The 13,742-nt window shown below is 37.0% G+C and overlaps 1 protein-coding gene across 9 annotated transcripts in view; it reads right to left on the reverse strand.

Annotated features, from left to right (window-relative positions):
* The window catches only part of ARHGEF10 (Rho guanine nucleotide exchange factor 10), a 118,729-nt gene that overhangs the window by 24,467 nt on the left and 80,520 nt on the right, over positions 1-13,742 (reverse strand). For all 9 annotated transcript variants that reach the window (XM_072036375.1, XM_038176790.2, XM_072036376.1 and 6 more), the window contains 3 exons: positions 11,312-11,398; positions 9,945-10,168; positions 9,358-9,515 (listed from right to left, as the gene is read on the reverse strand). In XM_072036375.1, the coding sequence (XP_071892476.1) occupies positions 9,358-9,515; positions 9,945-10,168; positions 11,312-11,398 (469 nt within the window). The remainder of the gene's footprint in view (positions 1-9,357; positions 9,516-9,944; positions 10,169-11,311; positions 11,399-13,742) is intronic.

Below are 13,742 nucleotides of genomic sequence, written 5' to 3' on the forward strand. Positions count from 1 at the left end.
CATTTTCATGATTTCAGCTTGCAAGTAAGAATGTTTCCAATTATTAGCCTGCAAACTCTCCCAGCAATGCAAAGTCACTGTGCTCTTCGTGACTCATGTGTACCATTAGCAATAAAGAAACTTCTGGAAAAGTTTGCATTTGCTAGCAACCACACAATCCTCAAATTAAATTCTTACCTGGAGGCTGCCCATACCCTGTGGATGCTTTAACCACTGTGTGCAGTTCAGTGCACACAGAACTTCACAGAAAAGAGCTGTACGTGTGTGCTTATCCTGGCTTTCATTGCCTGTTACACTGACTGCAGAAGCTGTAACAGCATCTAGTACATAGCACTCTCAGCTTTCCCTTTTGGGGATAAACCCAGCATAATTCTACTACTGTCTCTTCTGAAGGATATGCCAAAGAACAAGTTATCTTTTTATTTTTTTTCCCCTGTAGTTATATGGCCCACAATGAACAAGTAACGTACAGACAAAACTGCTCAATGAACTCAATAGCTCTTTTTCTTAAACACATTCAATCTATACATTAATCTATATCTAACACATAGTTGACTCTAAAGGGACAAATGAGTGGGGATTTTCAGCATCTGAACTGTGGACTCTGGGATTTAAATTTTGTTTAAATTCCTTTTCAAACATATTTATTTCGTTGAGGATCATGAGCATCCTCAAATTCTGTTCAACTCCTCAGGTGGCTTAGCATTAAGCCACCTCATTAATTTTGATCAAGTCTCATTTAAAATCATCATCTAGCATTTGTAGCAGTTTTTGAATAAAAATGAAAATCAGTGCTGCTGTCACATGGATGTCAACTCTGAAAGAAAAAAAAACAACAACATACTACAGGATAAGAAGGTGGAGTTCAGTGTCACTGACAAATAGCAATGTTATGAATGTTTGATTTAACAATTACGAGTATCAAAACCCACTTCTCAAAAACATTTTCAGTTGGTGCTTTTAGCATAACACTTTATCAACCCAGTTACTTTTAAGATTTCAGGGGATTGGAAAAAGGTGAAATAGAGACCTGATATCTTTTGTGTTTCCATGACTTTATGCAAAGAAACAGAAATCCCATTCGACATCACCCCAGGAAAAATCTGCAGCTCAGTATCACCCTACACAGATAACCTAAATATGAGATAAAGCTATTCTGTAGTACTTTTTTATTTCTTTTTGCAATCATTGTCCTCCAGATCAGCCAACGTCTGAGATAGAAAAGGTTAAAAAAAAAAAAAAAAAAAAAAAAAGAGGGCAAGTGGGAAGACTCTAGCCTGGTAATGAGGACAGGATTTAAATGATGGGTAAACTATATTCTTATCCCTGCCTCAATGAACGCTTAATTAATTATACAAAGTGGGATGACACCAGGAGGAGAAATTAAGCATTGCTTCTTTCTCCTTATTTTGTGACGGCTGTTGAAATCTCTTGAGAGTTGGAACCATGGGTACAAATCCTCTCAAGCAAGGCAAGGGATTAAGCTTGGTAATCCAACACACTTCTGTGAATGCTTTAACTGCAGACTCCTGGCTAAAAGCAAGGTCAGGGCTTCATTCTGCTGACCAAGATTATTCGCACTGCTATTCCCCACCCAACCCCCAACCAAATTACTTAACAGGTCTGAATCTAGTTCACAAATAGATTCAAGACCATCAAAATCACAGTTTTGAGAACACATACTGCTCTCTCTGCCTGTCCTCCCAGATCTCATCAGGTCCCATTCGATACAGCCTGCACAGATTTCATGTTTGATGTCCACTTTTTCATGTTATCTGTCTGATCCAAAGTTCATTGCTTCTAAAATCTAAGTGAAATACTATCTCCACCTGTGTAAATGGATGCAAATTCAAGACACAGTTATGTAAGTATGCTCAGTAAGTGGCACAATCTATGCAAAACTACGCACAGCCCTTGCAAAAGAAATGGAAAGGCTTCATTTGAAGTTATAAATACTTGGTTAGGTACTCAATTAATATATCGGTTTCCTTGTAAAGAAAAGAAGAAAAAAAAAGTGGGAAAGTAGTAGCTGAAATAAAACTTTTGTCGGTAAAAAGTCAAGGCATACAACAGGACAAAGCCAGACCAAGGAGCCCAGTGTGACTTCTTGCAAATTGTTTCATGAAAAGCAGGGACTGATCAAAAGAAAAATAAGCAATGGAGATGTATATAATGCAGCTCACAGAGATCTGGCTGGAGAATGCCCTTCAGTGTCCACAAAAATGTGGCTTAAAATTCTGTTCTGTCAATGAACAGAATTTGTTCTTGTCTCTGTTCTCTAAATAATCATTGTTTTAATTTTAAGATTTCCTGGTCATCCTTATCTTTAGACTGCTAAAAAGCTACAGACAATAAATTCTTCTTTAACCTACAAGGTAAGCACATAGATACTACATGAGATACAATATGCAGTACATTTATCCCATAACCAGAGGCTGGTCTGCATGTAGAAAAATCAGTTGTTGCACTCTGAGCAAATACAAGATCTGAGCCTGACACCTGTGGAAACAGGAAGGGGAAACAGTGGGAGAAGAGAGAGGAGTTTTCCTTCTGCTCTGTGAGAAAAGTCTGAAAGTTTTAACAATACATAAAGATGAGCATATTTGCAAGTTTTAGTGGACTCAGGGGTTAGACCGAGCACATCAAAGCCGGCATCGACTATTATTACAGATATATCAAATAGCTAGTACATGAGACATGGCAGTCTCTGACAGCCTTCACAGACATCACTTTAATAGTAGACATCAGTATGGACTGCAGGCAAGGTATTCATTTGCAAGAATGAGATGTGTCTACAAAACCTGAATAGAGGGTCTAATACATAATTTAGTATAGGGACTTCTAGAAATAAGATGTGATAACTTCTGATATTTGTATCTTTTATTAATATTTAAAACATGAGAACAGTTTTTAAGCACTGTTGTATCCATACACCAATATATTTTATGCTACTGTTTATAATACACTTTGTAAACTATATTTTTCCAACAGTTATGTGCCATAGTTTACAACCCAAAGTTGAACAGTATCTTGCAATGCTCATATCAAGCTGCTTAGCTGCATCAGAGTAAGATATCTTATGCTCAGAAAATGTTTCTAAGCCCTTTATGTAAAAGGACATTGTTTCTATTAGTGTGTTTTGCTATGTCTCCTGATTTTTATGTTTTATAAAATCAGTTATCCTGCAACTCACTCAAATTTAATCAAGTAGGCAAGAAAAGTTTTAAAACAAATTTCATTTTATAAGACTGAGTAGTGGCTATTTTATGATTCTGTGGTTTGTTTCCGCAAAACCCAATGCATTAATATTATTTTTATAGATGATTATAAAAATAAGTTCATTATTTATTTTTAAAACAATTTATTTTTAATACTTTTATAATTTGTGTGTATTCTCAAGTCTTGATCTAACCTGATAAAATACAATTTACTTCCTCAGAAAGTCTTTTCAGAGGTTGTAGTAGTTTTCCCTTCCTTTCTGCTTTCAGCAGAGCTGAACTAAACCTGCTTTTTTGTTGGTAACTTCCTCTCTTGCTTAGCAGCACTATTGATGATTTCGACAGAGCTGCCAACACAGCCCTGGGAACAGTGGTTGTTGGTAATTTGTGCAGTGGAGCACAAACATTTTTTCCATCACATGGTACACAAACCAACACAGTTGAGGAGTAAGATTGTAGCTACAGAACTAAAAAGTTCAGCACATTTCTTATCACATGGAAATAAGCTGAAGGATCCAGGTCTGCTCTTCTAAAAACAGGCGTAAATAGGAATGTCCTGTGCTGCACATGCATGTAGTTGCTTTTTCGTATATATGCAAAAATCCTTCATGTTATATAGCCGACAGAGCCCTACCTAAAATTACAGACAGAGGTGGCACTGGAAGCCCCAGCATGTGATATCCAAATAAGACTGATAGCAATGCCAACACATTTCTGGTAGCAAGTATTTGGAAATATTGCTAACAGTGATAACACAGTCAAGATAACAGTATTTATTTGTTTTTCAGTATCACTGCTTTTCCCTAACAGCTTGGTACCATTCATTACTTTTCATAGCAATACCTCTCATCCCTTCCTACCTCAAGTGTTGATCATATACCAGGACCACACTCTTCAGACACACTGCAACTGTGCTTAGATACTTGTCCTTCAGACCCAAGCTCTGAGGTTTGATATCAACCCTTTACATTCCACATATTCCCCCTTTCCTGAATTTGTCAAAGTACATATGCCTTGATCAGCTTGGCCAGACATCCACCTTGCTAATGAAATAACCTGCTCTCCCTTAACTTTTTGATCTATTTCCCCCTAACTCTTATATTTCCTCTTGATTTTGTTCCTTTTCCTTGATATTAATCCTCTGAAAATAACCAATCCGTGTCCTGAGGCCTCTTCAGACAGGTAAGTCATCAAACTCTTGACTAACTTCAGAGCTGCCAACATTTTTCCTGGTGAAGTCTTTGTAAAGAATGCAAAACTGTCCCGTTCATGGCCAGAACTGCCCCAGTTCTTGTTTACACAGCACAGTAACATTCTATTACAATACTCAAAGCTGAGCTTTCTGTTATTCCTTAAACCTCAGGGCCAGAAACTAGCAGCATACATCTACACAGGCTCTGAAAACAAAACAAAACAAACAAAAAAACCAAACACTGGCAAATACTGCTTTCATTAAAATATATGAGGCTTCCACTTCTAGACGTGTGGGTCAGTTCTGGCTATGGCAAAAGATTCAAATCAGCATCTTCTGGATTCCAGGAGAGACCTCTAGCCACCTGGGTGAGCACCACTCAAAATGGAAATGGCAGCAGACCCAGACTTCTTTGTGTTAACACTGAGCCACTTTTCAAAAAAGGTGAGAGGGCAACAGAACAAATACAGTTTAATACAGTTCATGTACTACATCATCATTGGATAAAACAGAGATCTCTCCACTTGAGAGCCTAGTGCCTTAGCCATTAGGATACAATATGAAAGACTACATGTCCTCTCTCTCCTATACTGTTTAAAGAGAAGAGGAATGATTCATCCTCAGCTTAAAAAAAATAATTATAGATGCAAGCTCTCCACTGTGAATCACAAGTGGAGATTGGCACTTCTCTAGCTCTGCAGCACCTGGAAGGAGGATGACATTACGAAATGCCTTGCTTCAATTCTTTATTAGCTTGCTTGGATATTACTCAAAGAATCACAGAATGGTTGAGGTTGGCAGGGACCACTGGAGGCATCTGGTCCAACCCCTGCTCAAGCAGGGCCACCCAGAGCAGGGTGCCCAGGCCCATGTCCAGGCAGCTTTTGAAGATCTCCAACAAGGAGACTCCACTGCCCCTCTGGGCAACCTGTGCTCAGTCACGCACACAGTAAAAATGTATTTCCTGATGTTCAGATATTTATCTGTGCCTGCTGACTCTTCTGCTATTCCTGAGCACCACTGGCTCCATCATCTTTGCACCCTCCCTTCAGGTATTTATGTAAATTGATTAGCTCCCCCCATGAACCTACTGTTCTCCAGGTTGAAGAGTCCCAGCTCTCTCGGCCTCTCCTCATAGCAGAGAGGCTCCAATCCCTTCATCATCTTCATGGCCCTCTGCTGGACTCTCTCCAGTAAGTTCATGGCTCTCTTGTACTGGAGAGCCCAGAACCAGATGCAGTACTCCAGGTGTGGCCTCACCAGTGCTGAGCAAAGAAGAAGGACCCCTGCGCATGCAGAGTGCTGTGAACTTCATTTTTGGTCTGCAAGGCTCAACATGCAAGGGCTCGCTGCAGGTACTGCAAGTGAGAGGCTACGGATTGCAATTGCATGCTCAGAAGTCAGGCACTGTAATCAGAGAAGCAAGTCTTTTTAGTGTATCTGTTCTCTCATCTGAACCAAACCCTTTCTGAAATTACCAATATGTTAACTGTTCTAGTCTTTGCCACAATCATACTGAGATTTTATTTCCTTTTCCTGTTTCTATCCATTCTCTTTATAGACTTCATGGGAAGGAAATGTGCATAAGTGTCCTGAAGAAAGGAAGTACCTGGAACTGACTCCAGTACACCAGGGACAATACATTTACCTTTTATAAAGATTGTGATTTCCTTTTCCTAAGATACTTTTGTGAATGGAAGTCAAACATATGCTGACCTTTTTTGCTATTACGTCACTCCGAAAACACATCTGCTGGTCTGTCTGCAATCAGCACAAAGAGGTTTTTGTTACATTTCTTACACAGACAATGCAACATACTTTTTCCTTAACCTCATCTAAAAGTGTTTTGCCTGGAAATATTCCTAATAATCTGGCCTGGGGCAAACACTGAATACACAATATTTCAGAACGATAACTGTTCAAACTTCCTAGCACTGTAAACAAGTTCTCAACATGCAAAGTGTCAGATGAACACTACAATCCACATCACTACCATTCCCATATAAACATTTAATATGCTAGCTGTTTTATGGTTTCTCACACTAGCTTTCTTACTCACAAAAACAAAACAAAACAAAACAACAAAACCATGTGCCTAGGTGTCATTATTAAGGCTTCTATTGCTAGGATTAATATTAGTTCACCTACCTCCTATCCCTTCTGTGACATTTTCACAGATCACCATGCTAGCTCACATTTTGGAACTGAGTAGATTTCAAGATAACAGTGCCCCATTGCTTTTAATTTATTTTCAAATACACTCAGGTTCAAATACTTTTTAATCCAAAAGTGAAAACCCACCAACACAGAGGTGTCTGAGTAAACATGACTGCCCTCCATGAAGGAGGAAGTTACACTGTGAACCTCCAACTCTCCCATTACCATGCCATGTGGTCCTCAGCTTTTTACTTCCCATTTTAAATTACTCCATGAGAAGACTTCTCTGCAGCCAGAGCATTGCAGATACTGTCAAATGGACAGAGTTTTCTTGAGAAGAAAGTCAGAGTAGAGTACTTGCTATTTCTCAACAAGCTGGATGCTTTTATGTATTAAGCCATCTGAAAACAATAGGAGCAATTAGACTTATTTGGGTGATGAATACTAAATGACAGAAATCTACATAAGACTACACATATGTACAGGCATTGAGCTTCAGTGACTGAACTGATCCACAAAACACTATCTATAACGGAAGAAACAAGAATCATAATTCTAATAGAAACAGGCAGATGGATTTTTCACCCTGGAAGATTACTTACTCCTCCTTATTCATGAAGTACCACGATAGGCTGCACAACTATTTTACCTGTGCATCCCAAAACATTTGTCTTTGAGTGCAGGCTTCTAATCAGGATGTCTGGTAATGCAGTTGGTTATATTTCACTTTCACTTTTAATTTTTGCCTTAATCTCCTCTATGCTGACAGACCAAAAAAAAAAAGAGTTGGCTCCTATATGGTTGGAAGGTAACCCCCTCTGCAGAAGAGAAGGCGACACTGACGAATTACACAAAGCTCTTATTAGGCTGCATTCTCTGTCCCTTCTATTTCCCTGCTCAGATTCCTTTGTTTGGTAAAATAGGTCAGTGCTCATAAAAACACCCCTTCAGGGCTGAAGTATCACATGACAGCAGTGAGCTATAAGGAATCCAAATGCTAATGTGGGGGCAGCTGATTTGCGCTACTTTCACAAGGCATGGAGAACTGAAATAACAAATATAGACCAAAGTGCAAAGGAAGGCACTACAGGATGAGTCAGGAAAAAAAATAAAATAAAATAAATAAATAAATAAATAAATAAACACATTTCCCATTTGAGCTTCAGCTATCCTGAAAGAGAATGTAACAATCTCCTTGAATACTCAGCTGCACAAAACTGGTGTCTTAAAGGAAGGGGATGCTATGATCCTGGTCAATCCTCCAGCTCACAATTCTGTCTGATTAACAGCTCTGCCCCATTCTTAACTTGCTCTGTAGACATGCAACCCATGCATCCTTTCTTACCTATACTGCTAAGGATGCCACTCTTGTTTTTCAATGGTCTTTTTCAGAAGAAGTTGAGTGACAGCAATCTTAAACACACCCATTGCATTCAGAGAAGATGGCAGTTGCACTTCCTACCCCACACAGGTACATACAGAAATTGAAGCATCAAAAAATGATACTGTGAGACTACAGTCAAGGCTTCTCTGCCTTTGAAACAAGGAGAAATTTGCTATTCAGTGAAGAAAAAAAAAAGGCACTGAAATGTAATGTCTGGCTTCAGATAAGAGAAGACAGCTCAAGAAGGAAGGAGGAATCCCACTGAGTTGAAGATGGCATTTGGTGAAAGAAAATCTTTTTCCCAACACTTTGAGATTCTTTGCTGCTTGAAAAGGTATTTCCCAAACTCTTCATATTATCTTACACTGGACAACACAGGTGGCATATTATTTCTTCCACAAATTTAAGACACTGAAGATGGCTCTCCAGTTAGAAGCTGGCAGGATTCAGTAGTTAAGGTGTAGTGCCACACAAATACCGCTGTACTGTTCACAGCACCTGTCATATTAGAGAAGCACAGCAATAACACTTATGCACCTCAAGATAACAAGGTATATTAGGTAGTAGTGCCAGCTCTGCGCTTTGCAAGGTTAGGTGTCTCTCTGCTAACACCTCACTTAGAGCTATTTAAAAACTCAGGTGTCGCTGCTCCCCACTGCTTTTTGAGCTGAACTAACTGTACGTGTATGTGGTACTGCAGGAAAGTTCATGAAAAATTCCCAAAGTGCACAGACTTCCACCCAAGCCAGCTCTGAAGAAGCCAGTTCTAGTTCAGAAGTGGTACCTGGGATTCTCCTTTACTCAGATTATTTTGAACAATTATTTAGCTAGATAGAGCACAAATTGCCATAATGGCAATGAAAAATGAGTCCTACTGTGAAATATATGAGATGCACAAAGAGGAATCACTTTCATCTGAAAAATAAAAGCTGACTCATTATTTCAAATGAGATACACAGAAATCTTTACCATTAGAAAATTTTTGTCTTTCATAAACATAACAGTTCATAACAATTGATTTTTCAGGAGTGAAGAAGTGTTGAAGTCGATATTGAGAAGTAGAATGGAATTAGCATACTGCTATGTAAAATACAGCTAACAATGTTATCAAATATAGGGAGTCATGACACTGAATACCTAAGGTTTTATGCTGGAGCACTGATCAGTTTTCATATGTATTTTATGGTACCAAATAAAAAGAACAGTATCAAATTACCAAGTATTCTTCAAAGTAATAAATGAAAATACGATTATTTTTTTCATATATATTTTTCCCCTGTAACTGCAGTAACCTTACTCCAGCAGTTCTACATGGAGAAACAATATGGTAGTGGAAAACTGCTTGTGCCAAAATATACTGACATGCAAGTTCCTCAGGATGTTATCAAATCATATCACTACATTACCTTCTGCTTTTGTGTAGATTGCAATGTTTCCATTTACCAAGCCAGCAAACAAGTATTGCGACATATATGTTAAGCTCATAACAGTTGATTTTTCAGGAGTGAAGAAGTGTTGAAGTCGAATTTTCTTTGAACCTTGGCAACTTTTGTAAACAGAAATGCTACAAAGAGAAACAAGAAAAAATAAAACTGCAAAATTGTATTTTATTTAGTTCTTAATATAATATGCACGAAAGAGTATGTAACAAAATACCAGGGGAAAAATTTACAATACCTAAAAATTAGGTTGCAACATTACAAAAATAGTATTTATATTGTTCAGACATGATGTACGATTAATAAAATTTCATCAAAATATAGGTATTATTTTCATCAAATACAAGTATTATATTCATTTTATATAGTACAAAGTGTATTTCAAAATCATGTGGAGTGTATTTTTTCTTGATTTAGGTGGAAATGATGAGTTGATGTCATTGGGTATTCATGAATACATTCTTAAAAAGAAAACATGTTCTAGAAAGCATCTCACACATTTTTGCTAGAGTAGTAAAGCTAATCATATATAGTATACTGAAAATGAGAATCACCTTCCTTCTTCCATGCCAAGGCAAATAGTAGGCACATTAGAAGCTTTTGCAGGAACATTTTCAGAATCTAGAGACATATTTCGTTCTTTTAGTTTCTCCTCCTCTGGTATGTAGACCATGCAAAGAATCCGTGATTCCACATTGAAGCACTCAATAACCTTAGGGCCAGAGCTCTGAAATGAGACTATTGCAATCTGGCCCATCTGATTAGTACAACTACCAATCTGAATTGGGAGAGAAAAAAAAATAAAATAAAAGATGAAGTCTGATACCTGACTCCAGCAAGACCAGCATTAACAAGAAAGAATACTGGAAAGTAAAAGAGTGCATCTCTAGTTGAACAAGAAAATAATTCAGCACAAACATGTTTTTAAAGATTACGTAAGAACACTAAATTCCCTCATATACTTACAAAAACACTTTTTTCTTTGAAGACAAATATTATGACCTGGGATGTTTAACTCATATGCATATGTACATACTGAAAATAATGCAATTACAGAAACTAATTGGTATATTTTAGGGAGCTGGGCAGCATGGAAAACTAAATTATCTGCCTGGGCAGCAATACACATTTATATAGTATATTTAATTTATAACATTTAAAAATACTACAAAAATGTTATATATTATGTTTAATTTATAACATTTAAAAATGTTGTGAACATTTTTATGTTTATACGAAATGAAAAAAACATGGCAAACGAGAAGAAAGAACATTACATTGTAGTAGAAAGGCTTTATTGGCAGGTATTAGTGATGACTGTTTACGAAGACCAAAGACAAAAAGAAATTACACAGGTCATCCTGAAAACGACCGCCAACAAAAACTTTTAACTCTCAAAGGTTCCAGAATATTGCCCCTTAAAATTTCAGTATTGTATTAAAAAGAAAATCTACTGAAATTGTTTTAAAAAAAAGTTTTGGCAACTGTCACTTTGTCTGCTGGAATATCAGCATATTTGGGGTTGCAATAAAACAAGTCAGAATAAAGCTATTTCCTATGTACAAACTTAAACGGATTATTTATGGATAAAACATTTTTAAAATATGGAAACAGACAAAAGGACAGTGTGAGCTCATATGGGTTTAAGTAGCCCTCATTAGAAATTAGCACATAACTCATGTCTAACTGTGCTCAGCGCTTTGGAATTCATTCTGTGCCACGCTAACAAATCACATACACATAAATGAAACCCTGCAGAGTACAGTGAGATCATGTGGACAAAATTACTATGTATCCTTTACAGAATTCCATCGTAACATGATGGTAACAATAATAATAATTTCAGATCCATATGGTACTAAGAGTCACAATAAACAATTCAAGAAAGAGGAGACAAACCCCTTTGTAAGACTAAGCTTACCCAAAGAAAACCGTGTTCCATGGAACAGGAATCTGACTCATTTTCTCCAGAGAGGTATGGTTCAGGATTATAAGCAGCACATTCGATCTTCAAACAAAGAAAAAAGAACAGTTAACACATTAAATATATATATATATATATATATATATGCTTGATTCTAGTTAATTTAGTGTGTAATTAACTAAAGCATTTAAGGATATCACAATGACAGAAGAGAAGGCAAGAAGTCAGTCTAGCTCAACTAGCTTCCAGTGGGCAGGGTCAACTGCATGTGCATTAATCCTAACCCATTCTTTATCTACTTCTATCTACTTCTACAGATATTAAAGATTAAGATTACAAATCATATACCTGATGTGTTGAAATGCTTCATGACTTTTGTTATTTTTTTCCAAACATCCAACCCCAAAACACCCTTTTAGTAATTACTAGCCTTTACCTCCCATGTTAGCCACTAGGTATTTCCTTCACCTCAGCAGTGCTCTTTTATAAATAAGGCTGCTATATGTTATGAACCTCCCTGAGTTTCTTCTTCTTTATGCTAAATGAACATTTCTGCTTAAATCATTCAATTATTTATTAAAAAAAATAAATCTATTTTATATTTAATTAGTTTATAAAATTCTTGATTATGATTGCTGTTTTAGAACTGGCATCTCCCCATCAGCTCTGAATATTTGAAAGTGCAAAACTTTCTAGAACTGAACACACTGTTCTCAATGAACTGTTATAGTTCATCTAGAGTACATAATGAGTACCTTTTCTGAACCCTGTGTAAACCCATTGGTTATTTGCTCTTTGTAACAATATTACATTCTTAACCATTTTTTGCATTGTTGGTTTATTAAAAATTACTTTTACAGACTTTCTACTCAACCACTTCCTCAATCTCAACTTGTGAAGTTATTTATTTCTGCCTGAGCATACCTAACATGTGCCTGTCCTAGTAGCTATCATCCTCATTATTTTTGTTTTTCCAGATTATTTCTCCAGGTGTTTTACTCATTTTGAATGACAATGCTATGCTCCAAAGCGCACTCACTCACTCCCAACTGCATGTCATCATATCACTGTCAGTAAAGTAATAACCACACTCATGATTTTATCATCCAGGCTCCTGAAAAGAAGGAAAAGAAGGAAAAGAAGGAAAAGCAAGGAAAGCAAGGAAAGCAAGGAAAGCAAAGAAAGAAAAGAAAGAAAACATCCTGAAAGCTACACGAGACTCAAGATCTATGCAAGTCTATCCCATCTCAGAAAATCATTCAAGCACCAATATGTAGGCTCTGAAAAAGTCATTTTTATGAGCAGTCACAGATTTCTGTTTTCCCTGATTTCTCTAATATCCATGGAAGAGCTGCACAAAGTTTATGTAAACACTTTAAAATATATTCAAGCAATTCATAATAACGTACAGAGTAAAAGGTTCCTGATGAGGTGTGATACTACGTTTTTAGACAAGATCCTCTACAATTCACGCAAATGTTATTGTCTAAGACACCAATGACACTATGATTATATTGCTAATGGCTCTGAAGACTATTTGGTTAGTATGAACTTATATACTTCAACAGAACCTTGCAACATCATCTCTGTACAATGAATAATTTAGAAAAAAAAAATAAGGAAACAAGAGTGGGCATAAGTTAGAATTCTAAATTCCCAGTTTATTGAATTTTCAAAAGTGCAAAGAATTTCACAATTCTCCGTGAAGTCAACAGGCATCACCAAGTGAATAGCAGTAGTAAAAATGATGGTTTGTATTCACCAAAGCAATATACTACATGTGTAAGACAGAAAGATCAGAAAAAGAAAAAAAAAAGTGTCTATGCCAGTCTTAGCTTATTTAACACATGCTGCAACTATCTTCTCACAAGGGCAGTTTGATTTGATTTGATTAGCTGTGACAGCTAATCCAAACTGCAGCTGAAGCTGCAGAAAAGCACAAGTAATACTTAGATGATTTCATCCACTAACATCAAGGCCTTAAGAGCATCAAGAGTAACAGTTGGGCTTGCACAGCTCTTTAGGAGCTGTAAAACTGGCGAAGCTGACCAGAAGCTCAGGCAAACTCTGGCATGCACTGTCTTCTGCTGAAGTGATGATAGCAAAGACCATTACACACCTGTATGGGCAACTGACCTTCCCTTCTTTCCACAACACACAGATCCTTTTGTAACTTGATTACAGGGGTTAAACCTGGGCTTTCAAGGCAGCTGGCATGGCCCTACGGAACTTGAAAATGCCTAGCACTAAGGAAACATAAGTATTTTACATTTCCTTAACAAAAAAATCAATTCTTTTGGTTATTTACCTATGGTGACATTAGAAACTATTCACGAATGATAAATTTGAGGTTTTAGTAAGATATGAATGATGACAGCTGTATGGGAGAATAGAGACTTTCAGCAAACAAAACAAAACGAAACCAAAA

Source organism: Anas platyrhynchos, chromosome 3 (assembly GCF_047663525.1).
Source record: "Anas platyrhynchos isolate ZD024472 breed Pekin duck chromosome 3, IASCAAS_PekinDuck_T2T, whole genome shotgun sequence".
In the NCBI taxonomy this organism is placed as follows: domain Eukaryota; kingdom Metazoa; phylum Chordata; class Aves; order Anseriformes; family Anatidae; genus Anas; species Anas platyrhynchos.